The sequence below is a fragment of the Athene noctua genome, chromosome 8, assembly GCF_965140245.1.
Source record: "Athene noctua chromosome 8, bAthNoc1.hap1.1, whole genome shotgun sequence".
NCBI lineage: Eukaryota > Metazoa > Chordata > Aves > Strigiformes > Strigidae > Athene > Athene noctua.
The window spans coordinates 16558887-16586770 of NC_134044.1; the positions used below are offsets into that span (position 1 = coordinate 16558887).

A 27884-nucleotide genomic window follows, 5' to 3' on the forward strand; every position below is an offset into this window, starting at 1 on the left:
CTGTGGGTAGTGTATTTGTCTTCTTTGAAGGCATAGGAAATTGCAATTAATATTATACCTGTACTGACAGAACAACAGGGAAATCCTGCTGTCAGCTACAGCCAGCCACAGCCTATCCCCTCCCTGGCAGACGTAGAAACCTTCCAAGAACTACCTCTGATATCTTCACCTAACACCAAAGTGGTTGTAACTCTGCATGGGTACCATCAGACCAAGGTGAATGTTCAGAATCTGATGAGGTCCTTGATGCTTCCTTCCAAGATGGAGACAATGCCTGTCAGTGTTTTTTCCAGTCTCCACAATATCAGTAAAATATTCAGACTTTGGGAATCATTGCCCTAAATACCCCCTTACTTACAGGAAGGATGACCCTGACAACAGAAATTATGTGGAGTCTGGTCCCTGGTTTCTATGCCCCCAGGTGATGAGGAGATGTACACATTGCAATGAAAGCCTTGCAGACAGACCAAGGTGCCACACCACTTTCGTTCTCTCAACGAGTATATGAATGTGGACAAAATCAAACCTAAAAAGCACAAACTGTGTAACCTGCTGGCACCAAAGTTGCTATCTGTGCAGAGAGCCTCTACTAAAAATGTGCCTTTCTCCAGAGCTGTCAGGTCCCCTGCTTTGTCACAGAGCCACTCTGGTGTGACGGGACATGGAGGCTGTGGCTCTGCCAGCCACACTCCCTCCTCCGTCATCTTTTCCATCCATACCAGGCCCTGCTCAGATTATTTGTTAAGATTTCTTCTTTCTTTTTTTGGCACATGACTGTATCAGTTTTAATAAAGAGAGGACAGATGGGAAGCAAGAACCTGAATGCATCAGCTGGACTCTGAGCTGGGGGTTAGGAGCTTGCTTTCTCTTGCCTTCTGTCAGCAGTGGCGGTGTTGACTTTGTTGAGGCCAAAGTCTGGTGTGGTTGTCCTGGGAAGACTGTTGTTTGGATAAGGTGAGAGTCAATGAGCAAGAGTTACTGAAATTCTCTCTGGTGACCTGCTCTTAAATACAGGAGTAAACAGAAGAGAGGAGATGCCTCTGTCTGTTAGCAGTGGTCCAGGCATGTTTTTGCATATCTGTTGTTGTATTTTCAGGCTGAAGACATGATGAAACCACTAGCTGAAGGGGACAGATTATATGACAGCAGTTTTCTACTAAGAGAAAAAAATCATTTTCTACTTCATGTGTATAGGTGCTGTGGGGTAGTGGATATAAGTCCACACTTCCAAGCCAGTGGGACTGTCTTCTGGGGGAAAAGAGTGTTGAGGCTGTGTTGTGTTTCAGTTTCTGCTTGTCTTTTCCATTGAGCATGGGGCTGCTTGCAGTGCTCTCCCAGTGCTTGGGTTGCCATCAGTGCATGCTATAGAGGAGAGCAGCCAACCCACAGCAGTGAACTCTGCTCTCCTGCTCTTTCCTCCTAAAAGCAGTGACAGCCTCCTTGCACTGAGGCCATTATGTGCAAACTCCATTCATTCCCGGCCACACACTCAGGGTCTGAATTGCTGAGTACAGTTGCTCCTGACCATCAATGGCTGCACGCTGCTTCTAACTCTTTCCTTCCTTAGAAACAGCTTTTTTATGGAAATGAACCTGTTTGGCCAAAGATTCTTGCTGTTGCCATTTGGATTATTTTCAACAGAGTGAGTTGACAGCAACAGCAATAAACTGTCATGTGTTTGGGCAGGAGCCACCTCTCTGCACCACTTACCAGCTGTTGCGAGGGTTGCATGAGGTGCGGAGGAGTTGAGGGTAGACCCAGAAGTTCCTGACTGCAGAAGTGCGGCAGCAGGACAGGACACTCCTTTTCCACACCAGAATGTTCTGGGTTTGGCCATTGCTGAGGTTTCACCCAGGGTAGCAGAAATCACACGCTAGCAGCCATGGCACATGTGATGGCAGCACAATGTATACGGGTCAGCCTTGTGTATCTAAAATGCAGCATGTGTTCAATTCATCCAACCTTTTAATGCAGCACCTGTATGGTACTGACGCACTAGGACATGCTGAATATATATGTCTGCTGTGTGTATTCCTATTTCCCGCAGGGGAGTGACGGGAATGGGTAAGCCTTAGCACAGTGCAGCAAGCACTCCCACGTCCCGTGAGGCAGTCGGGGTGGCGTAGCTGTGGGGCTGCCCTGCTCGCCTGCGAGTGGGTCAGGGCTGTGGAGGATCCCCCAGGAGGATCCCTTCTGGCTCTCAGGGTGGTTTGAGAAGTGCAGAGCCTGAATATCTGCTTCTGCAGAGGCTCTTTCCCAAATTCCTACCATTAGCCCCAAGGGGAGGTAATGAGGGCTGCTTATATACCATGGACTGCAGGTGTGAGAGCGAGGGAGGCTGGGGTACCCCTGTGCCATCCCATGGTGGGCACAAGGTGCCCTATTAGCCCATGCTGGACCAGTTGACAGCTCCTGGCTCCGCTGCTGTGCCATGTGTTAGGCTGCCAGCCCCAGGGGCCCTTGTCTGTCACTGCTCTGTGCCGTGATGCAGGATTGCAGCAGAGAGAGGGTCATAGATGTGCTGAAATCAGTTGCATGAAACTTATTTCACATGTGCAGCACTTGGAGATTTCTTACTGACTGCTGGGGCTGAGGCTTTGTGTGGTGGGATGAGATGTTGGTAGTGACCTTGGTCCTGTTACTTTCTTGCTCCATCATGCCAGCAAAGTTTCCCATGAGAGAACTGTATGTCCCCTTTCTCATTATGCTTAAAAAGCCCTTTTCCTGTCTCACATTTCTGTATGATGGGGAAGCTGTCAAAGATAAGTTGCTTCTTACAGTCGATTGAAGTTGAAACAGAAGCGGGGTTGTGTCTAAATGTTTACAGACTATGGCATAGTGTGTGTGACCTGTGCCTGAAGGACCAGTCAGAGCAGCTGAATTTCTGGGTGATGTTATTTGTCTAAAACTGTGGCTCAGGACCAGAAGCTTACTGTGGTGAAATAAAGCACCAGGGAATAAAAGAGGAGGAATCAGAAGTGGGTAAAAGATAATGTAAGTTATGAATTGAAAGAAGGGGAAGAGGTTGGTATGATGTGGCACTGCCCCTACTGTGAGACTGAAGAGAAGTTGTTTGGGGATTTTAGAGCAAATTGGTATCCTGAAAAGCATGGGAGAGAGCACATCCCTTTCCCAGTCCAATCAGCCATAAGAAGAAACACCCTGCAGGGTCATCCCTGAAAGGGCTGTTGTTGTATGTGATGAAGATGAAATCGTTGTGCTTACCTGCTGTCCGCAGCACATTTCTCCTGAAAGTGCAGTCAGTGCAGTTGTTCTGCACGACCTGTGAATGCCAACACATCTCCCTGGTGCCCTGTCCCTGAGCACACACCTTTAGCTTTCAAATGGCTTCTGGAGCTGTGGGATTGCCTGCCACACCTCAGGTATCCCCGGCTGCTCTGCGGTCATCAGATTTTCATAAATTGTCTGGTTTTAGAAATTCTCTTTATAAACACTCCTGAGTATCTGACCACAAATTTTCCCAACACCGCAGTACTCTACCCACTGTCTGCACAGATTCATCCTTTGTCCCAGCATTGCACAGAGATGTGGAGCAGCTAATACAGGAGGACTTTGCTTTATGAATGATTCTTGATGGATGACCCTCATCCTGTTCGGTTCAAAATGAGCAGCAAAAAATAGCACAATTAGAACTGGGACAAGAAGAGGCCCTTGAAGAACTGTGGCCATCCCACATTACCTGTCATGGCTTTCTCTGGTTTGTGTTCTCACATGGAGGTGAGGGATGTCGCAGAACCTCATCTTGGGGCCTTTTGAGGAGCCACCGTGTAGAGGGATTGTGCTGGTGAAGCTGTGAGATGCATCCAGCTCTGTTTTGGCTTTTGCTCACTGGGACATGCATGTGTCGAAGTGCAGCAACAAGAATGACAGTGTGCTTCATTCTTTTGCCTACAGGGACAGCAGCCCACTGCTTGAAGCACATGGTGTTCAGGAGCTTGCCACATTGATTAAGGGAAGGCATATCAGGCTTTGACAAGTTACACTGGAGGCTGAACATTGTCAGCTGTAGAGTACATGCTAGCACATACACTGCATACATAAAAAGCTATTTATCTTTGCAAAGGGAGAAGCTGCTGCTGACGATAGGGATTTCATTTCCATGGACCTTTCGGGGCTTTTTTGCTATGCGTGTGCTCAGCATCGCTGCTGAATGACTTTATTTTTCCCAAACATTGATGCTACTAGTCAGTTGATGGCTAGTCAATAAAAAGAGATCGGCCACAGTGATGTTGTCCCTCAGTGCCAGGGCTCTTGGGCTCAGAAGGTGATGTCAAGTGGAGCTTTTCTGCAGACTTCACATAAAGGACAGTGTTTTGTGGCTACAGTGGATCCTTCTCTGTCTGGCATGCCAGTGGCTTCCTGAATGGGGCAGAGAAAAGCTTTTACACTGAAAGCGTTGGGCTGGGATTCAGAAAATCCAGATTCTGACTCTGACACGGCCTTTCCAAGGATCTTATGCAACTGACCTTGTTTCTCTGTGTCCCACCTCAGTGTGGTGGGACTTCCTTCATCCCTTGTAGGACCCTTGTGTGAGTGAGATAAATGAAAATACTCGGTTGCTCTGCTGGTAGGCACCATTTGTTTCCCTAAAAGGATGAACCTCCACACGTACTTGTGGCATTATGGGGTTGATCCTGCTTCTGTTACACCAAGCTGCCTGTGTAAATGAGTCTAGCACCACACAGACAAGTGTTTGACCACATTTTCTTTTGCCATTTCATTCCACCCACCTTGAAATCTCAACACAGGTGAATTCTCCATGGGCCGAGACCTGACAGGTACAGCCTACCCTGAGCTGGGCAGCAAGGTGCAATCCTGGAGCTGCTCCACCAGGCTGAGCCCCATCAGGAAACCTCCCTCCTGTAAACATTTCCCTGAAGCCTCTCCTGGCTCAGGCCCTTCTTGCCTCACCTTGGGCAGCTACATCAGCTCCCACACCCTGCTCTGAACACACAACGCCTGCTACGCTTGTGCACTCCCACGGGAAGCTGATCGCTTTCCCTAAGCACCAGGACACCGTCACCAGTCCAGCAGGCACAAGTTCCCCACTGCTGGGAGCAAGGAGCAGCTCTCACTACAAGTTTGCCCTGGTTTTACACCTTTCCCTCGACACTGTTGCTGGCTGCTGCCAGACTGCGTCTGGCTCAGTACAGCTGTTCTTAAGTCAGTTTTAATAAGCGTGTTTGAAACAGAGATGATTCGATGAAGAAGCTGGTATCCTCAGGAACGCTGCCCCGTCGCACAGCATGCCTGTTGTGAGTGTATGTCTAGCATTGGGATGAAACCCACGGCGCTGGCTGTGAGGCTGCGGCATGGAGAAGGTTGGCAGCTGCCTGCAAAAACAGCTGGTGAGTCAGGGTTGCCAGCGGACACTGTCCCCTGCATCATGGCCAGTAATTGGTACATGGGGCTGTGCTGTCCTTTTATAATCATCACTGCTTTCATCGCCCTCTTCAAAGGTGGCATCGCATACAAGACCAAGAGCAAAACCATAGCTCATTACTTGGTTGCATAATTATGTTCTGCTTCAGTGTAATTTGGTTGTGGAGATAATTAAATGGATCAAGGTCACCAGTAAGGCTCAGGACACAAGTGGGGGCTAAAAAGGCTGAGAACTTTTTAGTGCAGAAGACCACCTTGTTGACATCTTTTGCAGCTTAGGTTATTTTTTTGTGGCCCTGCTGCTTGTCCCTTTGGTGTCACAGGCAAGGTGTGATGCTTTTCTCATGATCATGAGGTGGCCAGCAGCAGCACCGTGGTTGGCTGGCTGGCTGATGGGGTGCAGGTGGTCAATTCATTTGAAGAGCCCACTTGCCTTCTTTGGAGAGCCTTTCCACAGGAGCCCCTTGAGACCCCTGAACCTGACGCCCGTGTCACTGGGGGCTTTGGGCTAGGTTTCGGCTGGAAAGCAGATTTGTAGCTGATGGAGCAGCTGGTTTCCATTGTAGTAAGAACTGTGGGGGAAAGAAATTATAAATGGAGCTTTGTTGAGAACTGGTGGTGTGCCATAGCAAGGACTGGATCAGATAATTCAGGGAGCCTCTTCCACGCTGCACACTTACTGTTCTGTGTTGGAGCATGGGCTGTGCTGCACCACAACAACCGCTCCCTGGATATGGACAGCGTATGTCGAGGCTTGTAAAAATGAATGTGCCTCCATCAGAACGGTAACCAAAAGTAAATCATGCAACAGTTTATGAGAGTTGAGCCCTTCGGAACAACCTAATCTTTCTACAGGCTCCCATAGTCGGATATGAATAAATAATTTAATGGCTATTAATGTGAATGCTGCTGATTTTGAATCTAGGTTCTTACTGTATTAAAGCCTACAGCCAGCTCTGCCCTTAAAGAACATTCTTTCTGCAAGGCCTTTGTATCCATGCAAATGTTATCTGCACCCTCTGAAGAGGCTAGAGCTACAAAATGGCTTTTGAAAATATGTAGCGCCAGGATTATCACGCCTCGTTTTTTATCAAATTTACACTAACAAAAAAACCAAAACAAACCTCAAGACTTCAATATCAGAGTTAAATGTAGAAAGCGGACTTTTTAAAGTATCCTTGTCAATTGAAAACTTTTTTTTTTATGGCCAGCTTAAAAAGCAAAATCTCACAGCTCTCATTATTTTTCTTTTGTACCTCACACACCTCATTTTTTTTTACTGCCCTGTTCTAAGTAAAATGATGCCCATAGTGCTCTTACTTTCTGGGCACAGGCTTGTTGCATGTATTTCTGTGTGTATTAGCAGTTTGATAATATGCTTTGTCTAGGTCAGTAGCGATGTAGTAGTATAAAACTAGTAAATAGAGTTTAATTTGTGAAGTGATTTTTATAAGTATTCTGCCACTTGCCTGATTGAATTTCTGCTTCACAGGTTTTCACCTTCCAAATGTTTTTGTGTTGTGAAATACACTGACAGTTGTTCATGACTGCACTGTTCATTGCCCTGACAGATGTATGCCTGTTGCTGACCCCAACACCATAGACTATAGGGGCAGAAGTGACTGTTCCAGTCCTTTAGTACGAATGCATCATCATTTGCTAAATCATTCTGCCTACATGAAGTCCTTGCCTTTGGTTGAGTCACACCAGGCACTTTGGGACAGGTTATCTTTGTGTCTTGTTCTCCTAGCACCAGAAGTTAGTTCCCACCGGACTTCTAATCTTCTCCTTTGTTTCCCTTGTTATAAAAGTGATCATATCCATTTTAATTGAAATATTCATGAATCAGTGTTTATTCCTTGAGCAGAATGTGTAGTCCAGCTTTAGTGATTCTTAGAGAATCCAATTCTGCTCTTGTTGCTGCACTAATGATTCAGGACTTAGAACTGATGAAAACATTATGAAATATTGTGGATAGTAAGAAAGGACTGTTATGCCTGTGAGCAAATGGTTTCTCTTTTATGGGTTTTTTTTTGTTTGTTTCTCTTTCCTCCCCCTGTTCTGGAGTAGTACAGAAGAAATCAGTAATGACACATGCCTTCTTCGGTGATATAGTTAGGACAGCTCTGAGGTTTCCTTCCCTTTCTCAATGTGTTTGCGAGAACAGATGAACAAGATTTCTTTAAAATTTATCATGCTAAGAGAAGAATTTTCAGAACTCTGAAGGATCCAGCTGTGACACGTAGTAAACTACAGGCTTTCTGCAAGCAAGGTAGTGAGATTCAAATAGGCAGGCTTAACAACTGACCTTTTTGTTGTTATTGCTAATGTAGCTGTTTCTTTTTGTGGATGTTGGTGGTAGGTGCTTTTTGGAAGGCTTCTTGTTCCTATATCGAGAGTGGCTGTGAGGTATTTCAGATCATAAAGGAACAATTTGAAGTGCAAACTCCACATGGCAGGAGAAGAGAAGCCACCACCCTGGTTACAGCAAGCTGCTCACTCCCCTGTTTTCCAGTGTGTGTTTAAATTGGAGTGCACACAGGGCCTTTGGCTCCTTTTAAGGATCACTGATGTGCAGTAGGTCACTGACATTTCACATCCATCACATGCCTCCTTTGTTATACCCCGTTGCAGTAAGCCAACTTTCTCAGCCGTCTCTGGGATTAGTGTTTTAGTTCAGACCAGGACTGCACTTCTGGAGCAATCCATCCAGTCACCCTCACATACAGCTCTTCGGTTTGCACCACAGGGTGGTCTTAGGCTGTGCAAACTAGATTCCTTTTGGATAAAGCTAAACTGAAGTGTCCCCTCCAGGAGTGCCCCTAAAGTGCCAGATATTCACACCATGGGACCAGGTGGCAGCTAGACCAGACTGAACCCATCCTGAAATTTTTACAGTGCGAGTGTCCAGCCCTTGCCACCAGCAGTTTACTCATTCAGTCCTGCATTGTAGACACAGCCTCTGTAAAAAAAAATCACGTGTCTGCAGATCTGATTGTAAACCCTGGATCTCACCGTGACTGCATGCTGCAATAAGTAGCTACAAATGGGAAATAGCAATTTTTAACTCTGAATTGCTTTGTTGATATATTTTGGGTCATATAATTTAAAGACAGTTGCACAGTCTTCTGTATACTAGTAACACAATAAAATGGTGTCCTGCTTTACTGTGCATTGTGCCAAATAGAGTTAGTATATTATATTACTCTCTCTAGAGTGACTATATTATCTTAGATTGGAAGTTGCAGTCATTAGTTGGCTTCTGAACAGGATCAGATGCCAAAGCTAATCTGAGTTCTCTAGCAAAGTGTGCAACAGAGTGAAAAATTTCACTATAGCCGCTACTGCAAAATCCCTGATGATATACTTCCATCTGTCTGATTCCTGGGAAGCACAGCATCAGCTACGATGGGTCACTTGGCTGCATAAGCTGGAACGATCAGATCTAAACTGTGGCATAATGCAGGTCCATTCAAAATGTTTGTGCACGGTCCACGGGTTATTTCACATCCAAGGGAAACTAATAGAAAAAGAACAAGTCAGGTTAGCAGCACATCATGGAAATCCATTCAAGGTATAAATAAGCCCAGTCTTCTCTGTGAAGTTGTTTTGGCCTGTGAGATTTGTCAGCTCTTTTCCAGCTATGCAGAGATACTGTGGTCAATATGTGGATGGGACTTCTATCACAGCCGAGTTGGCTGATGTTCTGAATTTCCAGAAAATAAATGAACAAAGGACTGTCAGCACTTCATGCCAAAGACATTCTTTCTTCTGTCTTCTCTCCCAAATATGTTCTGAGGAACTGGAGGCGCATTCATTCCTCAGGCTGAATATCCCTCTATTGTATCCAACAAACAAGGCTTTTCATACACAAAGAGCAATTTAAAAAGTATTAGATGGGACGATAGCCCAAACTGTCTGGCTTAAGGACATGAGCCTGGAGGAGTCAGGACCAGCAGAGAAGCCTGCTCTCAGGAATTAAAATCCAGTGCCTTAGTTACATGGCAGGTGTTCACCAACAAACTGGCAGTAAATGATGCTCGGGACCAACAGAAATGTGCCTTCAACCCCTCTTCACAGTCTTCCTGGTGGTTGAGATGATAAGCAGAGGAGTTTGAAGTGCTGGGCATGTGGTTTGCTTGGCTACAGTAAAGCAGCCCCCAGCAGAGATGGGGCAAACGCTTCAGGGTCACCCTGGCAGATTTTAAGGAACTACCATTGACCTTTTTTGCTGGCTTTGTCAGCAGAAACGTTGCTGGGACCCAGTCTGAGTCACAGATCTTGATGGGTTTCCTTTGGCTCTCCCTGTGGGCAGCAGAGCCAGCCTCTACCCAAGAATATGCCATGAACCTTTCCTTTTCTCTGTGTAGGTGCCGCAGCAGTTGGTGCAAGGGGGAGGGAAAAGCCACATAAATTGTCATGCTTCATAACATTTCATACTGGTTGTAAGATCCTGCTTGTCCAACAAACACCAGCTCACCTTGGCCTCAGTTGGTGCTTTAGACTACAGGGCTTGTTGTGAATTGGCCAGTTGTAGCCAACCTGTCAGTAAGCTGTCAAAATATTAATAATCTAGTACCACTCATTTTCAGGATGGAAGTTTTAACAGCAAAGAAATTGAATTTCCAACACTGGTCATGACAGCTTTGAAATTGGTTTCATGCAGCAGAGATCTTCCTAGCATTAGGAAAGACAGGGAGAGTGTCAGAGATGGTGTGTTTCCACCGAGTCTCGCAGTTTGAATTTAAGAGTCAAAGCAAAGAGCTATCTCAGTACATCAGCAGCTTATGGTTGTAATAGGCCTTGTGAGCTCCTTGGCAAGTGCTCTTATTTTCTGCCCACGTGACATGTTGTTGCAAAAAATGAACTACACAGAAAATTAGGCTAAGGCCATTTTCTTTCTTGGGAGCTGCACTCCATGCAGGGCTGCACCCTCAGATAAGAACAAGCGCGGTTTTGTCTGTGTGCTGCAACACTGTCTGCTGGAAACTCTGACTTACGAGGACTTACTCACAGTCCCCTTCTCCCTGACATTGTTATAACTGCATTATTTCATTTATGTCAGAAAGAGAAGACATTTGCCTAAAAAACTGAACTGGAACCTGGGGGAAATAAGTTTCTCTATGAGCTCTCACACTTCTTGTTTTGCAGAGCATCCAGCAAACTGGTTGATCTTTCTGTGCTCAGCATCTCAGCACAAAAATGTAAAAACAAGAGGTCTTCCATGTACTCCTGTCATGGTGAGGGCATTTTTGTGCCCAAAGCACTCGTACTCCAGTTTGAGCCTTTGAGGATAGTTTTAATACAAATAATAACATGATAAATCTAATACTGACTGCTAATTTTCCATTAATGGGTTTTTTTCTGACTATCAGAAGAAAATAGTGTCATATTTAAAATGTATAATAAAAATAGCAATATTACAAAAGTAACCAAATGCCACAAATCAATTTATTGTGCCCTGTGCTCAGACTCAAATCAATGCCAAGAAACTCTCTCTGACCCCATAGAGAGCTCACAGGTTCGAGGCATCCCATCTGTCTGTGTTTCTAGGGCTCTTACATTATTATTCTTCTTCATAGTTATTTCAGGCTTTAGCAGATGAGGCAGTATGATGCTAATTTAGGAAATCTGTTTTTCTTGTATGCAACTAACATATCTTCATCTTGTCCCATCTTGTCTCATGATCATTACCTCTGAATGCAGAGATGTATTTCTGGATACTGTTTTGGAGTAAGCAGAGTTGATAACATTGTTACCAATTTCAGACACTTTGTCAGAAAAACAGAATGTGGAGAAAACAATGGATGAGCTGGGATTCCCAGGTTAGAAATTATTCTGGGGTTTCACCAGATCCCCAGGCTGCCAAGGAATGCGGTACCAGAGACAATGCTGTCAGAAAACACACACACACCCCCCTTTGTAGGAAGCCGTTGCTTTCCTAGAGGAGTTATGCTGAACTGGATGGGCCAAGTGCCATGTGAATGAGCTATGCTGTGATCACTACTCCAGTTCATAACAGCTCCAGACTTTAAAAGGGTTTAAAACTCCAGCTTGAAATAAGATCCAAAATTTTAAAAACAAATCAATCAACTAAAATCCAAATACATTTTAAAAAGGGATAAAAATTCATTCCATCCAACCATGAATTTGAATTTGGGGTCCATCATTAAGAAAAAGTGAAGCAAAGGACAAAATACATAACTTGTTCTGTGTGCCCCATTGGTTGACTTGCTGGACATGCAGCTTCCCCAGATAACACTGTACACAGAGCTGTGCAGTCATCGGTACTCAGGTGTTACTCCAGAGCCTGTTCTCTCACCCATCTCTCCGGGGAGCTGTGAGAAGTGAGCAGCCTGGCTTGAAGAGTCATCCCAAGTTATGTTCTTGTCAGCACTCATTAAGTTGGAAGCTGTGTTCCCATCAGGACTGTATGAGCAGCTCACCCAGGGCCAATGCAGTGAATTCAGGCATTTTTATCTTTATGAAGTATTTGGTAAAAATGTGTCTGCACGGTGGACGGGCCAAGAGCTGAAAGCAGAAGAACACAATACTGAGGTGTGGTGGGATGGACAGGTCTGAATTTGGATTCCCCAAAACTCATTAGGTTCACCTGCTTTGTACCCAAAAGTGAGACTGTAGCTTCTGTGGATCTGTACAGGCTCACGTTGATCTAGGTAACCAGTTAGCCAGGGCAGAATGGAGCTCAGCGTGTCTTGCAGCAGCTGCCACGAGTTTTGGCAATACTCTGCTGCGTGCCCGCGCAGATGTCCTTGCTGCTGCAGGGTTACCTTGGGCATGTCCACACAGCAATAACACCTTTGTCTTCACCACTGGCAAACCTCCTCTGTGATGATATGGATTATTTAATCAATCCTTGAACACAAAAAGGTGTTTTAGTAAAGCTTGTGTCCACATACAAAGATCTGCAGCTTAATTACAGAGGCACATCCAGCACTTGATTTTTTTTGCTTGTCTAGGAATATTGGGTCAGCTTGCAAGACTTAGCAGACCTGCATTCCACCTCTTGCTTGGGTGTTTTAAAGTGAAGCCAACTGAACAAATACGTACCTTGAGCACAGATAGTTCCCACAAAAGTGAGGGCAGGTAGACCTCCAGTTAGATTTTTCAGAAACAGTAAGACAGGTTGCTTGCTAATGCTGCTTCTCAGCTCCCAGAGCTGGGGACCAGACCTGTTTGAACGGTGATTTATTTGAAAATGTGCTCCCTCCAGCCCACAGATGGTCCAGGCAGAGTCAGAATACTTGCAGATACCATATTGTCTCATCAAGTGAATCTCTGCTCTGCAGCAGGGCTGTACACTCCCATGTAGCAGCTTGTTATTTTAAAACGTATATGCTCTCTCCTACTTATAAAAGGCCACCAAGAAGACTTGTCACCAATCTCTTATGGAGCTAGAAGGGGGAGGAAAAGTGGAGTGTGAACAGTAGAATATCACCTGCCATCTGGACAAAGATGTGATGAGATGTAAACTTTGGATGCACATTTGCGCTTCTTGATCATATGCCAAGAGAGAGCTCAGCTACAATTATTTTAAACCATTTCCAGACAGATGCAACCCTAGGTCATGGAGGAAGCTACCCAGAGGCAGGAGGACACTGAACTCCCATCAGGCTGCATGCATTGCCTGTGGGAGTGCTGCCGTGGTTGCATAGGGCTTATTCTGTGAACGGGACCTACATGGTTAAAGACCTGTCCTGGGAATAAGAGTATGCCAGGATCAAGTGCTAGGCTATGAGACTTGTGGTCACAGGTTCTCAGATATTCGAAGACGTGTTTCTAGTCTCTGAACTTTCACAGGTTTAAATGGGAGTTGGGTATTTGCATTTCATCTGGGAGTCCAAATGTCTCTGAGAATCCAGTGTCATTGTTTATCTACACAGGTCTATGTTCACTGAGATCAATGCTGAACTCCTCGGTGCTGTTGTCATAAGAGGGGTGTTGATTAAACCCTGCTGTGGCTGAGGTCAGTGAGGAATGTAGAATGGGCTTTACCGGGTAAAGAGCACCCTAAAGCAGATGCTCTTCTGCAGTGCCATCCTCTCCCTTGGGATGGAGCAGCGCTTATACAGACATAGTGAAAGTGATCCAGTCATTCCATGGTCTGCCTCTGCAACCACAGTGAAATGCCACTGCTGATAGCGGTGCTGATATTTATGATTCCTACTTAGTATGTTTTAAATGACTTGATGAGCTCGAAGTATTAACACTAACATCAGTGATATCCTGAGCCAGATTCTCTGGGAGGGAAGCCTTGCCATGCCATAGACTTTGGTGCAGTTTAGTGCTTTTATCCCATCTGAAGATCTGGCTCAGTAATTGTGCAGAGCATAAAAGAGAAACCCGTAAGTGCTGTAAACAAAGGAAAACTGTTACTCTGGGAGTGTGTTTGTTAGATATTTCAACACTCATAATTAACATCCCTTTCCTAAACTGTGGCACAAACTACTTGCAGAATGGGCTTTTTCTTTTATTGCTGCTAGTTTCAGTGACTAAATTTATTAAGTCATTAGGTTTGTATGTGGATGTGTATATTTGCTATTCTCCTTTGGGTTATAATAAAATGCGATCTTGAGGAAAAAAAGAAAAATCTTTATTTATCTGGCAATTCTGAGAATGTTTGTAGGGAAATGGCAAGCATTTGTCCGGGAGGACACTGAGGAAGCAGCTGAGTAGTGACAGTCTTCTCCTGGCTTCCTGGCTGTCCCTGAGCATTGCACACGGAAAACTGTCACCATTTTTGACGTGGTCTGGGAACATCAGGGACTTCCATGTCAGTCAGAGCTTGGACTAAACAAACAAGGGAGCAAATTTCTCGCTTTTGTGATCAGAATCCAGGAGCACCATGCTGTTGCTTATGGGGGACCCCTTCTTTGCATGTCCCGGCTGAGGATGCTCAGGGTGCTGGTGGCAGTGATGCTTCCAGCCTGGTACAGGCAGGGGCTGGCACTGCTCTTCCTTGCTCAGAGCAGCACCAGGGCTGTCCACTGCCCTGGCAGTGCTGTGACTGCACTGGGGATGACACCATTGGAACAGCATTTTGTTGAAGGAGCCCAGACCTCCGAGGGTGGCAGTGCATTCCTGGGATACCCTGCAGCCTCACATCCACAGGTTTGACAGCAGTGCTTCTCCACTAGCATCTGAGTAGCTTGTCCAGCTTTACAGAAGTGCAAAAGAGAGTCCAATCAAACTTACTATGTTCAAGGCCAAGAGGCTGGGTGAGATTGACTTGACCAGGGCAGGGGAAAGCTGAGGTAGATCAGAAAAGAAAATCTGTCCTCTTACAAATTGCCCTCAGCCTGTGCTGGGGTGGGGGGCAGATGGGGCCAGACTTTGCCAACACCTCCCTGGAGGACCAGACTCACCCAAGTGATACAGAGATTGGCTTCTTCCTGGAAGTTCCATCCACATTTGCATCTATAGATGGCAGGAGGCACTACTGGGATCAGGAATAAATGAAACATCTTTTTTTTTGTAAACCAGAAATAGTTTTTGGGCAATCCATGGTACCTTATACCCGATCTGAGCAGATCTAACACAATGAATCCTTCCTAAATGGCCATTGCATCCATCTATCTCCGTTTGATTCCAAGTGTCATTGAATGTGGTCGCCCTAATTTTCTGTGTGATAGCTACCATTTTATTTTTTTCTAGACTGTGCAATTTCCAGTAAAACTAGAGTTAGCACAAACCAGACCTATGTTTGTTTTTCAAAGCAAATAAAATTACTTTTCATACTGGAATTGCCTTTTGTTCATGGAATTGGATTGAAATACAGAAAACAAGTTGAAGGCAGATGCTCATAATTTTGAATGTAAATTACTAACATTTCTTTTACAAATATTTCATGCAGGTTTTTCGTTTAACGATTAAAAAAATATCTGGTTTTTCAAACTGCTTTCAGTAGTATCTGTAGACATTTAACAAAATACCTCAGGCTCTCAATCTTCAAATAGTAAGCAAATAAATGTATTTATTTACTTTGTATGCAAAAATAATTTAGTCAAAGGCACGTATTTCACATGAAGATAAAACCAGACAAATTTCCTTTTTTTTCTCCAAATCACAAGCATACTCTTTAATGAGGACAACTGGTGGGTTTTCGGAGTGAGCCAAGTTTATGACTTGGTCCCTGCACCAAGTGAGGGAGTGAAGTGGGTGCTCCCTGACCTGTCCTTACGTCCTGTCAGAAGCATATGGGGGATGCAGCCTGAGGATCTCTTTGCTGGTTCTGTGGGATGAAGAGAAAGTACTGGACTCCAGGTCTGCCCATCTAGCACATTTCATCAGCACTGAATTCATCTTAAAAAACAAACAAAATAAGCTTGCACGCCCCAGAGGTCTGGCCTGATCATCTGTCCCATCTCCTTTCTGGTCAGCTGTTTTTTCCTTCTCCGTTCTCTTGCTCATTGAGTCATGTTTGCATGTGGTAGTGCCCACACCAAAGATTTCTGGTGCTCTAACCTGTGGAGACCCTGTGGCATGTCAATTAGGTGGTAGGATGAATTGCATCTCAGAGTGTGTTTATCCCTACATGTCACAGTGGGACACTAGCTGTTGCTGATGAGGTGATATACGTAAGAAGGATAATAATGATGAATAAAAATGGCATTATTTAACTAGAACTTAGCTGTCAAATCTTGTGGGTTTTACTAAACTGCCAAATGGACAGAGCTGGGATGTTTCTTGGTGGTGTTGCCGTGGTTAGTGTCCTGAAGTGCTATTTCAACTGAATTGTGGGGGATGAGGAATCAACCAGCCAACTCAAAAAACAATGGGACGGCTTTCTTTGCTTGTGGGAGAGCTTAAACATTAAAGGAAATCACTATTTTTTCTTAATATTTCTTAAATCTTCATTAGGATGTCTTTAAATATATTTGCTTTAAAATATTATAATTTTGCTGCTTTACTGGTGCAAGTGGATATACAACATGGCATTTGCTTCTATGAACTACTGCTGCATGTTGTAAAATACTACACTGTGGTAATTTGTTTATCTGAAAACTTGATTTTCGATAAAGTCTATAATTTTTTTCTTTTCGAAACACCACTTTCAAATGCATTAGCTTTTATATTTCTTCTTCATTGAAAATAAAAAAGAGTCTTTGTTCCATGCTGAAATTAAAACAGATGTTGAAAATCCAAATACTGCATGCACAATTAATTCCATATTTTGGTCAAGTCAGTAACTATCCTTCACAGCCTACCAACTTTTCAGTCCCCCTAAAGGGAATTTTCTTGATTAGTTTTTATTGATGGGATAACAAAGGCATGGGGAAGGGGATTGAGTTGTCCAATTTGGTGTTAGAGATGCTCTCCATTGTGGGGCTTGCTGCCTGGCTGGGCCTGATGCCCAGGAGAGCCCCCGAGCCAGCCGGTTGCAGGCAGCCAGTGCAAACTGCCCAGCTCCTGGGTGAGCTGCTTCTTCCAAGGCAAGGCAAAGCCTGGAGCTAAAGAGCAGACTTAAGGAGCGCTTAGGCACTGATCTTTTGGGAAGCTACTTCAAACACTGTTTTATAGTGCTCTAAGTCATCTAGATCTCTCTTAACTTGTTTCATTCTCTTCTTAAAATATTTATTTCTCCAACAAGGAAGTCTCCCTCAGATAGGGCAAAATGACCTGTTGGGCTGACTTTTTTTTTATCTGTGTGGCACTAATGATTGATGCAAGCTTCACATGTGCAACACAGCTCCACGCTTTCTGCTCTGCTTTATCTTCTGTGGCTTCAAGCCTGCCTGGCTCCGTAGGTCTCTTGCACGCTGGATTTATTGTCAGACCAGCAACACTTTATATAACCCCCAAAACACTTGGGAACACGTACCTGAGTGTTGCTGAATGTTCAAAAAGTTCACTCTGAAATGAGGTCTGCAGTAAGTATGTGGCATTACTCCAGATGCTTTGCTCAGATGTTGGTCATGGGGTTTCCATTAGCAAGGTTGGAGAAGCTCCCAAAGACTTCTGAGTGGCAAGGGCTTGGGAAAGAGCATTGCTCACCTATAGCAGCACCTGCCTTCAGTCACAGGGCTCTGAGTTACCTTGTCTGGGCCTTACAAGAAGGGATTTTGTTGTTAAAACAGTTTTTATTCAGAAATTGCATATTCATTGTTGCTTGAGCTTTTTTTGCATGAATGTTACAGTTTTAAGGAACCCTGTGGGAGAACTACATCGGGTTCAGTGAAGGTTTGGGAGCCCACTGACACAGAGTCCCCTGACCAGCCAGCTTTTTTAAATTAGGTTTAATATTTTCCTGTGGTTAAAATCTTGAAAAGTTACTGTGACATCACGAGTTTTGGTCCATAGGTGAATGCAGTTTACTCCTTGAGACTTTATGCAAAGCCAGTCCAAGCATCAAAGGCAGAGCTGGCACAGGCTAGGGGGTTGTTTTGGACAGACCCATGTATCCTCTGTTCCTGGGCAGGTTGGGACCAGTTCTCAGTACTTGAAGAAACGTTTATGTCAGAATCTTTAAAATTACTTCTTTCTCTTTATTGAAAGATTTCCAGGCTTTGTGCCACCATTTCCTCCCATCACTTCTGAAAATAAATAGTTTACTTATCTTTGTACTCCTGTTTCTCCAGATCTACTTAAATGCCCCTGATAAACTGCCCTTGCCCATAAGAATTTGAAGAATCCTCAGTATTTTAGACAACAACCATTGCACATTTCTTGCCTATCACAGGGAAGGTGTAAGACCAAAGCCAGGGGAAGGCACTGGGAGCAGCAGATGAGCAGCAAGGCTGTCTCTCTGCTTCTCGGCTCTCGTTTTTTTTTTTATTTTGCTTAGTATTTCAGTCTAAATCCTGGCAAATTCCTGACTTTTCCTGCACATTTTTTATGCCTGTTCACTATAGGCTGTTTTACAAACCACAGCTCTGCGGGGGAAGGAGAGCCTTCCCTTTCAGTGGGGGGTTTTCTAGATGTGTGTTATTGCTGGGAGCTGGTATTGCTGATGCCTGTTGTTTTCTATTGTTAAACTAACTGCAATGCGTGACCGTCATGTATCACTCAGTGATGCCTAATTTAGGAGATCAGTGATTAATTCCTTCCATTGCTTTTTCTGCTCTCTCTTTCTCACTGCAGGATGTTTTCACACCAGAGTGCAAATTCAAGGAATCTGTCTTTGAAAACTACTACGTTATTTATTCTTCCACGCTGTACCGGCAGCAAGAATCTGGACGAGCGTGGTTCCTGGGACTCAATAAAGAAGGTCAAATTATGAAGGGAAACCGAGTGAAAAAAACCAAACCCTCATCACATTTTGTACCCAAACCCATTGAAGGTATGGAATCTGCTGGCTCTCCATCAGTGGGGGTATGGGCAGGGGTTTGGGGCTTCCTGGATGGGGGTGTTGGACTGCAAGACTAGAAAGCAGGACAATATATGTAACATTTCAGAAAGGTGCTGGGCTGCACTGTCAGCATTTCTTCTGCTTTCCTTCCCATGTAGTAAACTTTGTACATTGTCCCAAAGGTGTTTCTCAGCTTTGGGTGCTAAAGGATGAATTTAAAAGCCCAGCAACATGAAAAGTTATTGGGAAAGGAAAGCAGCCCTCAAGCAGCCAGCAGTTCAAAAGGAATCTGATCTAGCAGTGACCATAACATTGGGTTCTCTGTGAGGATTTTTCCAGCATCTTTCAGTGGGTTTCCAGTCCCTGTAGGTAGCATCAGTAGAGATAGAATTTATGTCACCTGATTTTAGACTTTGACACTCTGTTTATAGTAACAGAAGAGAAATGGCACAGCTGTGGACGTACTTTATATGTCTACCCTAAGATGACTTAAATCTGTTTTTTCTCATATGTAAAGCCATCCTAGTTAGTCACTGCAGGGTAGAGAAACCTTATAAATATCCAAAGTTAGATGAGATGCTGTCACGCCATATATCTTCATCAGCGTGAGGCTTCAGTGAAAGTCTTGCCCTTCTGCTGCTGACTGTACACTACTGAAGCGTGCCACAGGCTCATGCCAAGGCATTTTGCTTTTAATGGGCTGGCCCCTGGTAAATGGAGAGATGTAGTGATGAGCCTAATACTTAAAAGGGACTGACTTGATCGTGGAAACAAGGGGATCTCTCTTTTTTTCTGTTGCTTGGAGAAAGAACTACTTTTTGATCTCCAAGCCTAGGTACGCCTTTCTGACCGCATCTTGGAGCAGCCACAGCTAAGTCCATGCACTAGCAGCTGTTTTAACAGCTTCCCAGCTGAGGTGCAGGGGCACGTGAGTGTGCATGTGTGAATGAAAGGCCAGTTCAGGAAGGCAGGCTGAAATCATCTGTTGGAACACTGAAGCAAAGCACAATGAGAGAAATTTAATTCAGCATTCCCAGAGTATCTGTGGCCTTTGCATAGGAGATGGAGATGTTGGAAGAGCAGAGAACCACCTGGAGCCTCTTATTCTGTGCTTGTTTTCAACAGCTTTTCTGAAGCATTAGTAGGATTGGTGCCCCAAGCCCTCATTGAGTTTTGCTAAGGAACAGGGCCTGCTTCAGACATAGAGTTGGTCACCAGATTTTCTTCTGTCTCCTCCTCCCCTGCCTTGGGAAGAGAGTCTTGCAAGTGCTAGCTTTCACAGCTGGGTTTCCAGCTCCTTCTGGTATTTCTTTGCTGCCTGGCTGAGTGTTAGCACTGATCAGTGGGTTCCTTTGAATCCAGGCTTCTTTTTTGACGTAACATGTATGTCATCTGCTGAATGGCTCAATAGTTGTATTCTGCATGCATTAAACTAGGCTATTCCTGTGGCTCTTCTTATGGAAAGCCTTGTCTTAATAGAAGTGCCTGACCCATGAGTTCTCACTGCAAGCAAATGCCGCTCTGACTTTCATTTTGAGAAACCCAGCCCAGCCCCAGAGCTTCCCTTTCCTGCAGTTGCATCCTCCCACGCTTGCTTCAATCACAGCTGTCACATAACCTCTCCAACGAGTGAGCGCTTTGGAAGTTGGCAGCCAAATTAAGGGCTCCTCCACCCCTTCCCTCCTCCACATGCTTTGCAGTCAGGCTCTGTGAGCGCTGCTGCATCAAAGAGCTGGCAGTCTCCCAGGCCGAGGCACGTGTCAGATTCCCAAAGCATTCAGCTGTCTGGGACTGTGACTCCAGACGGAGGACTCTGTTCCCAAGCCTAAGATTCATTGTAGGTAGCAGAGGCTTGTGGGGAGGGATGGAGTAAAACGCGCTCGGCTCCACGTGACTTCTCTGTGCTGCATCCATCAAAGCCTCCACAAGCAGAGCTTACAAGCAGAGATGTTACAGAAAAGGGGCAATTCCTACCCTGTTTTAACAGCTCTTTGACTCTAAGGAGGTATTCAGAGCACTCCCCTGCTATATTTGCATGTCCCTTCTGTTAAATGCTGTGGCATGCACCAGCGTGGGCTTTGCTGCTTATTCCAGCCAGTACTTTGCAGCTTCGGTCTGCAGGAACGCACCCAGTTTCCCTTTTGCTCGGGTACCACCACCAGCATTAGCCCCGCCGCATGATGGCTGACACAGTAATTATGCAAGGAGAAAGCTGGTTCCCTGGGAAGGAGAGGTGTTACATACATAGCTAGGAATCGCTTTACCCACCACTTCAGTGGCAATTATCTCTGACATGAAACTTTCCAGTTGTTTGCCATGTGCAGAAAAATTATGCAGCATCTTAAGAGAAGAAAGCGTTTGCAGGGAAAGGAAATACAAAAAACCCCAGATTGCTCCCGGAGCTCATTTCACTCCTGTTGCTTCATACTGCTTTCTCAATTAAGACATCCTCTCCTTGAAGTTGCAAATAGGCAGTAAACTAATAAATAAATATGAAATATCCTCCCAGACAATTTCTGAGGACTACATATGTGTACATGTGCATATATATATATATACACACACAGTGGTATCTGTGTATCTATGTGTGTTATCTATGGCTTTTAGCAGCTACAGCTTTGATTGTCAGGATGCTGGAGGTGTTCTGTGCAAAAGTCACTAGATACCACCTGGAAACCGTTTGGGGTTTGGTTGGTAGGAGGGGGGTTTTGGTTTAGTGTAGGTAGGACTTGTTTGTTTTTGGAAGTAACATTAAGCTTAATCAATATGAAAGCACAGAAAACTTATTAAGTAACAACAGGGGAAACGTTAAGTTCCTTTCCCATCTGTACACAGGCAAAGCCAAGGCAAACAGCCTGGCAGGCAGCAGTTAATGTACTGTGTGGTGCCAGTATTGGTTAAAAGCACACATACACAACACATTTCTTTTGGTATTTTTATTTCTGATCACTGATCATTCGAGTTAAATGAGCCCTTAAAGTGCAGACATATAGATTGAACCAGACTGCACAAGAAATTAGCTTGCGTATAATTGTTACTTGGACACCAAGCAATCTTTTAAAGCAATTTCAGTCTCTTTAAGTGTCTGTAGTGATTAATACTGGACAAACATTACTGTCCACAATGCCTCTTCTTCTTTTAAATATCCAAACCCATCTCAAACAATGGGAGACTTTTCCAGTCACTTAAGTGAGAATTTTATCAGGTGCTTATTGTGGATGCGCTGTTATTTATGTTTCCTCTCTGTGAAGACATCATTTCCAGATTGCTCTCCCAAAAGAGCTGCATTTCATCTCTCACCTGACCCAAACGAGAATGAATTTTGGGGTGGCAAATCTTGCCACAGAAAGCAGAAGACACTTCTTTCTTCATCTGAGTCAGCAGATGGAGCCTAACTCCCAATCATGGTGCTTCAGCCCTCATGACATGAACCCATCTCAGATATGAAGGTGACCTGTTAATGACTAGTCTGATCCATTTATTATCACTGATGAATATCCTTGTGCAAGAAACAGAAGCCAGATCTTTCCCAGTGTGTTTTTCCAGGGATGCAACATCACAGTTTTGTTAAAGCAGAGTCCTCGGGTGTTGCAAAGAAGTACAGGACACTGTTGTAGGAAGATGTATGTGGTAGGCCTAGTGAAAATGCTTCAGAGCATTTTTTGTGAACCAAAGCATGTTTTGTGAACCTTGATTCATAAAACGTCCTAAAAATTGTTCTTTAAAATAAAACAACAAAGCCCCACACTCTTGATCAGTCTTTGTTAACACAGCTCCTCTTTTGAGTCTGTCTTTCAAGTGGGCAGGCTTTGGTATGTTTTCTGTTCCACACTAACTCACTTGTTCATCTGTCAGACTCCTAATCATCTTAGTAGATGGCAAATGCAGTGTATTTTAACCATGCTTTTGTTTTGCTTTTTGTCATCCTGTGCTTTGTTTCTTACCTGAACAAACTGATTTCCATCTGGCAGCATCTTGCACATTTAGCCGCCAGATAGACAGCAAGCTCAAATGCCTCTGAAATGCATCAGCTGGGACTGGGTTTAGAACACAGTAATTAAGAGGCAGAAAACAAGGGTGCGTAATCACTTGCTCCTTCCTGCTCCTAGCTGCTGCTTAGACAATTAATTCTCTCCACCGAAGCATTAGCTAATGCAGCCGCTACTGCAGATACTGACACCCAGAGCTGTGGCATCCGTCATGGGAAAGCGCACATCTCCTGGGCTACCTGCAAGAGGATGTGTGCCCAGCCCTGCCCAGACACTGGTCCCGGCTGCTGTCAGGACATGTGGTGATCCTGCAGGGCTAACGACCTGCCTACCTGCTGAATGGCAACTTGAAAAAATTTGGTTCCTCCTAACTCGCTAGGGTCTGGGGCAGGGAAAGCCAGGAGTGAAGCTGGGTGGATGGGGTACACTGAAGGTCCTTTAATAAGCTTTTCCTCGTATTCCAGAGAAAGGAAATGGAATTTGTTGCATCCCCTGAACCTCCTTAACTTCCAACGATGCCAAGTGAGAAATAGTAGGATCGGGACACAAAATGGTGCATGCTTTCCAAACTCCGGCAGTCCCTGACATCCAGGGAAGCAGCACAGGGTAATTTCGGTTTCACTATGTGGGTGGTGTACCAGTGCCATGCCTGAGAAGCAGAAATGAGGCTGGGATCCTGTGCCAGCACATAGACGAGAGATTGAGCTGTTCCTGGGTGACAGGCAGCCTCCTCCATGCAGTTGCCTTCAGGAAGGATGCTCCCTGCCGCCCCCTTCCCCCTTGCTTGTATTCCCAGTCCCCTTCCTGCCTAATTTGCGAGTTGTTTCTTTGTGCAAAATTGTTCCCTTGTGCATGTGAATGGCAAGCACTGTTGGTTATCAGGGAAGAAAGGAATCAAAAGCCACAAGAACCAGACAGGCACAGCTCCACTGCTGCTCACCCCCTTTTACGCCTGTGGCTCTTCAGCAGATCAGGCTAAGGGCACTTTCCAATTAAAGTGTGAATATGGATGTGTTGATTAGAATGTGGGACATGGGAGCTGATTGTCTGATTGAAGCTCCAAAGCATTAGCTTGATTTCCAGACATTAAGGGCTGTATTTGGCTTGGTGTGTGGGTGTGGGTGGGTGGGAGAAGCAAGGCAAAGCAGGGAGGGGACTCTTGTTTGAGCCAAATTGCTCATCCTTCCAAAGCTGCCTTGTGCTGTGTGCACCAGCAGACCTCCCAAGCATCTGGCCATGCAGACTGTCACACTGCTGCTAGTTTACCTTGATGGAGGTGACAGGGGCAGCGTGTTTTCACACATGCACAGGAACCCCTGACAGACCTGTCAGTGAGTGCCACTAGTCCTGAACCACAAAGACGTACTTTAAAGCTCGGTAGATCTGGACACTCACAACAATCCATTTGCAAACACCCACCCCCCCCCGCCCCCCACCCCCCGTCCCTGACTTAACATCTCTGCGTGAGTCACACTCAAGCTTCCTCAGTACAAGGAGTAACAAACAGCAATCCAAGAGCCTGTGTTGCACAACATGTCGCATTGTCCTTAAAAATCCCATGCGTGTGCAGCTGTGTGCATACACGTGTGTGTGTGTGTGTGCACAAGGGTTTGCAGCCGCCACTGGGCAGTGGCCATAGCTCAGCACACAGGCACAAGCCTCTTGTGTAGGAAAATATCCAGGCACTAGCATGTGCATGATGCCCTATAAATACCACATGCACTGATAACTGTAGTTATAGCTAAATACCAAAAATATGCTCGTCCTATGCTGCCAGAATTTCTGGCATGGTCTGTTGGTACAGCCAGTCCAGTACAGAGGCTTTGACAGCTCTGCCTGAAAAGCACACTGTGAGGCACCTCCAGCCATGCCCCATGTCAGTACTTGTATCGTGCACTAAACTGGAAGATAAACTTACAATTCCTGCCTTATTTGTTTGCTATGTGTACAGGGTTTCCTTCATTTTTAGCTACAAGTGGTGTTTACTTCTGTGGCCTGATTTATACTCATTACTTCGTGGGTCTTGTTAGCAGCTCTACAATTTTGCCCAAAGGCTGTGGTGAGAGGCAGGGAGCTGAGGAAAGGCAACATTCTGTGGTGCTGCTGCTGCAGGCTTTGCTGAGGCTCAGCCCTTGTGGTTAAGCATCTGGCCCAGCCTGAAGGGCTACTGGGGACAGATATGGGTGAGATGAGCTTAGTACATGCAGCTGCCTGGGGGAGAAGCTCATGGCAGGCCCTTCAGCTCCAGCTTGGGACCAGAGAGGTCAGGGTGAAGACAATACTTCACTTGAGGCAGAACTTTGTGTATGGAATGTCAGGGGCACTGGGGCAATGCTGGCACAAATACCCAACCCTGCTGGGCAAACAGCATGTCAGAGAATGTCAGTCACAGAAGTGATGTGCATCCTCAGTCATCAAAAGGTGTATGCAGCTCAGGCTAAGAAACCACAAATGCAGAGGTTTTCCTCAGTTGTTAACATTTTGATACTGTTCTTTAAGATTTTGTTAGGTACTTTGCCACAACAGGCAAATTCACCAAGTTGCTGAGTGACACCAAGGTATGAGGGGCAGCGCAGCAACTGAAGGGGGATGTGAGAGCCCTTTTCCTTCTGTTGCTGCTGTGCTACACGCTTTCTTTGCAGCATGCAGACAGCATCGATAGCCTGGGCAGATGACGGGCACTCCTGGCATTGCTCATCCTGGCCCAGACCCATGGGACAAGTCATTCATTTTCTCTTTTTTCTCATTTTCATTAAAAAATGGCTCCAGTAGCAATAACAGTTTACAGAGCAGTGTCTGTCTTGCAGCCATGCTGGGAGGCCCAGCTAGTGTGTGCATTTAAACTGCTTTGAAAACCTTGCATGAAAAATGCTCTATGGGAAAAGTAATATTTTTTCACTGTTCATATATTCAATGTAATATCCCTCCTATTAATACACAGTTGACTGCATTTTATCTCTGTCCTGTATTGTTGCACACTGCTACAACTGTTTATCTAGCTAGGAGTAAAATGCAGAGCAGTAATGTCATTTGCAGCCTGCCTCTAATTGCCAGGATTTATTTGCAAATCAGGGGAGGTTATAAATACAAGTCCTTACATCGCCTTTTTATACATGGGCTATTTTTTTAATTTCTTCCGATAATTTTTGAAATTTTGTTCTTGTTGATTACCCGGAACCAAAACCTGATGGGCTCTCTCCCGTGTGTTTGAGCTCCGTGCTGTTGTTTGTGACGTGACAGCTTTACAAAATGAAGCAGTACACAACCATTTCTTTCTGTTGTAATTTTTGCAAAGATCCAGGCATGACATTTGCAGTCTGGACCTACCTTAATTTCGCAACTCCAGTGTGCCTGCCCTTGAGATGCCTCACTATTTCAATCACATCTGCATGCCACCACATTTGCAATGAGCTCATCAGAGATGCTCCCTGTGGTGGGAGACGCTGAGCATGTGCCCCTGCTCTGGCACACCTCACACAGCACAAGGACAGCCATGAGGACTTAGTCCACATGGTGAGTTGGATAGATGCTTTATGCTGCACGGGACATGAGAATGTGCCATGCCTTGGGCAGACATTGCCTTCTCAGGCTGTCTAGGCTCCAGCAAGAAGATTTTTATAGGACACACATTGCTTAGCCAGGGTCTGGAGAGAAGGTACCCTCCATCCACCCTGTCATCAGGTGCTGCCAGGTGACCATGCAGAGCTGGGATGGCTCCTGGCTTGCTGACACTGAACTCATCCCCATTGTGTCTGCTCACAGCTTTGGCCTTGGCTGGCTGTCTTGATTTACAGGGGAAAAAATAAGAAGTGCTGAGAGCAGACCTCAGCTCTTGGCCAAAGGAGCCAAGGGCTTGAGTCACCACTTCCAGATCCAAAGCACGACACCGATAGGGCTTGGGTGGCTCAGGTGCAAGTGTAGTTTTGATTCAAGACTTTCAAGGACTTCTTGTTGGAGGTTAAGGGATGGAGACCTGGTAATTCTTGGACCTATTACTACATGATAATCAGCATCTTGAGACAATATATGGTGCTGTGAACTAGAATGTTTATTTTACATATATGAATATAACATGAAAAAACAGTAAAAACATAAAACCTAGAAAGACTTATCTGTGAGAAATCCCCTGTTTCTCTCTGTGCCTTTGGAAGAATCCGGAGACAGAAGGAGGATCTGACTGGCAACAAGGGCAGGTAACATCATGCTTGGTAACAGGATATGCTGCTGGGTCACTGAGGTTTGTGTGTGTGTTTGTATTGGGGCTGTAATTTCAGCCTCATATACAAAGAAATAATTAATTATGGTTACTAATGTCTGTGACTTAATGGGTGTCTTTTCTGTTTGCAGTGTGCATGTACAGAGAGCCATCGCTGCATGAAATTGGAGAAAAACAAGGACGCTCAAGAAAAAGTTCAGGGACACCAACCATGAATGGAGGCAAAGTTGTTAACCAAGACTCGACATAGCTGACAAATACCCTCCCTTCTTCCAACTCCTCCCCTCCCACCCACCTACCCACCCCACCTGGAGAAACCACACTGAGACGACAACAGCTGAGCAAGGCAGGACCTACCGGTAGTGGCTAGGAGTCTGAACTCCAGAATCTTTCTTTGTGTAGGACGAGGAAATCGAATCCCAGATCCTGCCTATTGCAACGTTTTAAAAAACAAAAACAACAAAAAAAAAAAGCGAAGAAAAAAATGTTTTAAATCAGGACTCCATTAACATTTTCAAAAGCAAACTGTTTGCTCTGTTGATCAAAGGGGGAAAACAAAATCTCATCTCTGCATAATAATAATAATAACAACTAATAAATATAATAATAATAATAATAAAGATGTTACCTTTAAAAATAAAACAAAGCTTTTGGAAAATTGAACTTAGCATATGATGTGCGAGAAACACGTGGGAAATGCAGCCTGGGACTGTGCTTTCTGTCTTATACTTTCACCTCACGTTCACACCACTGTTTTTTCCATCCCTGCTTCCCCGGGGATGGATGGGATTTTTTCACAAAGCAGGAAAGGTAGGGACGGATTATGACTGTGTTTGCTCTGCTATCAATAAAATATGGCCTGTCCGAATTAGGAGTCTGACAGTTACGGGCGACAAACTAGCTACTCTGTATTCAGCTTTTTCCATCTACATTCAAACACTGTGTAGTTATTTGTTGCTGGTGTCAC

General features: G+C 44.9%; 1 protein-coding gene across 3 annotated transcripts in view; it reads left to right on the plus strand.

Moving 5' to 3' along the window:
• The window catches only part of FGF12 (fibroblast growth factor 12), a 232700-nt gene extending 205223 nt beyond the window's left edge, over positions 1–27477 (plus strand). For all 3 annotated transcript variants that reach the window (XM_074912219.1, XM_074912220.1, XM_074912218.1), the window contains 2 exons: positions 18505–18703; positions 27049–27477. In XM_074912219.1, the coding sequence (XP_074768320.1) occupies positions 18505–18703; positions 27049–27167 (318 nt within the window). In that variant the 3' untranslated portion in view covers positions 27168–27477. The remainder of the gene's footprint in view (positions 1–18504; positions 18704–27048) is intronic.
• Positions 27478–27884: the final 407 nt, after the last annotated feature.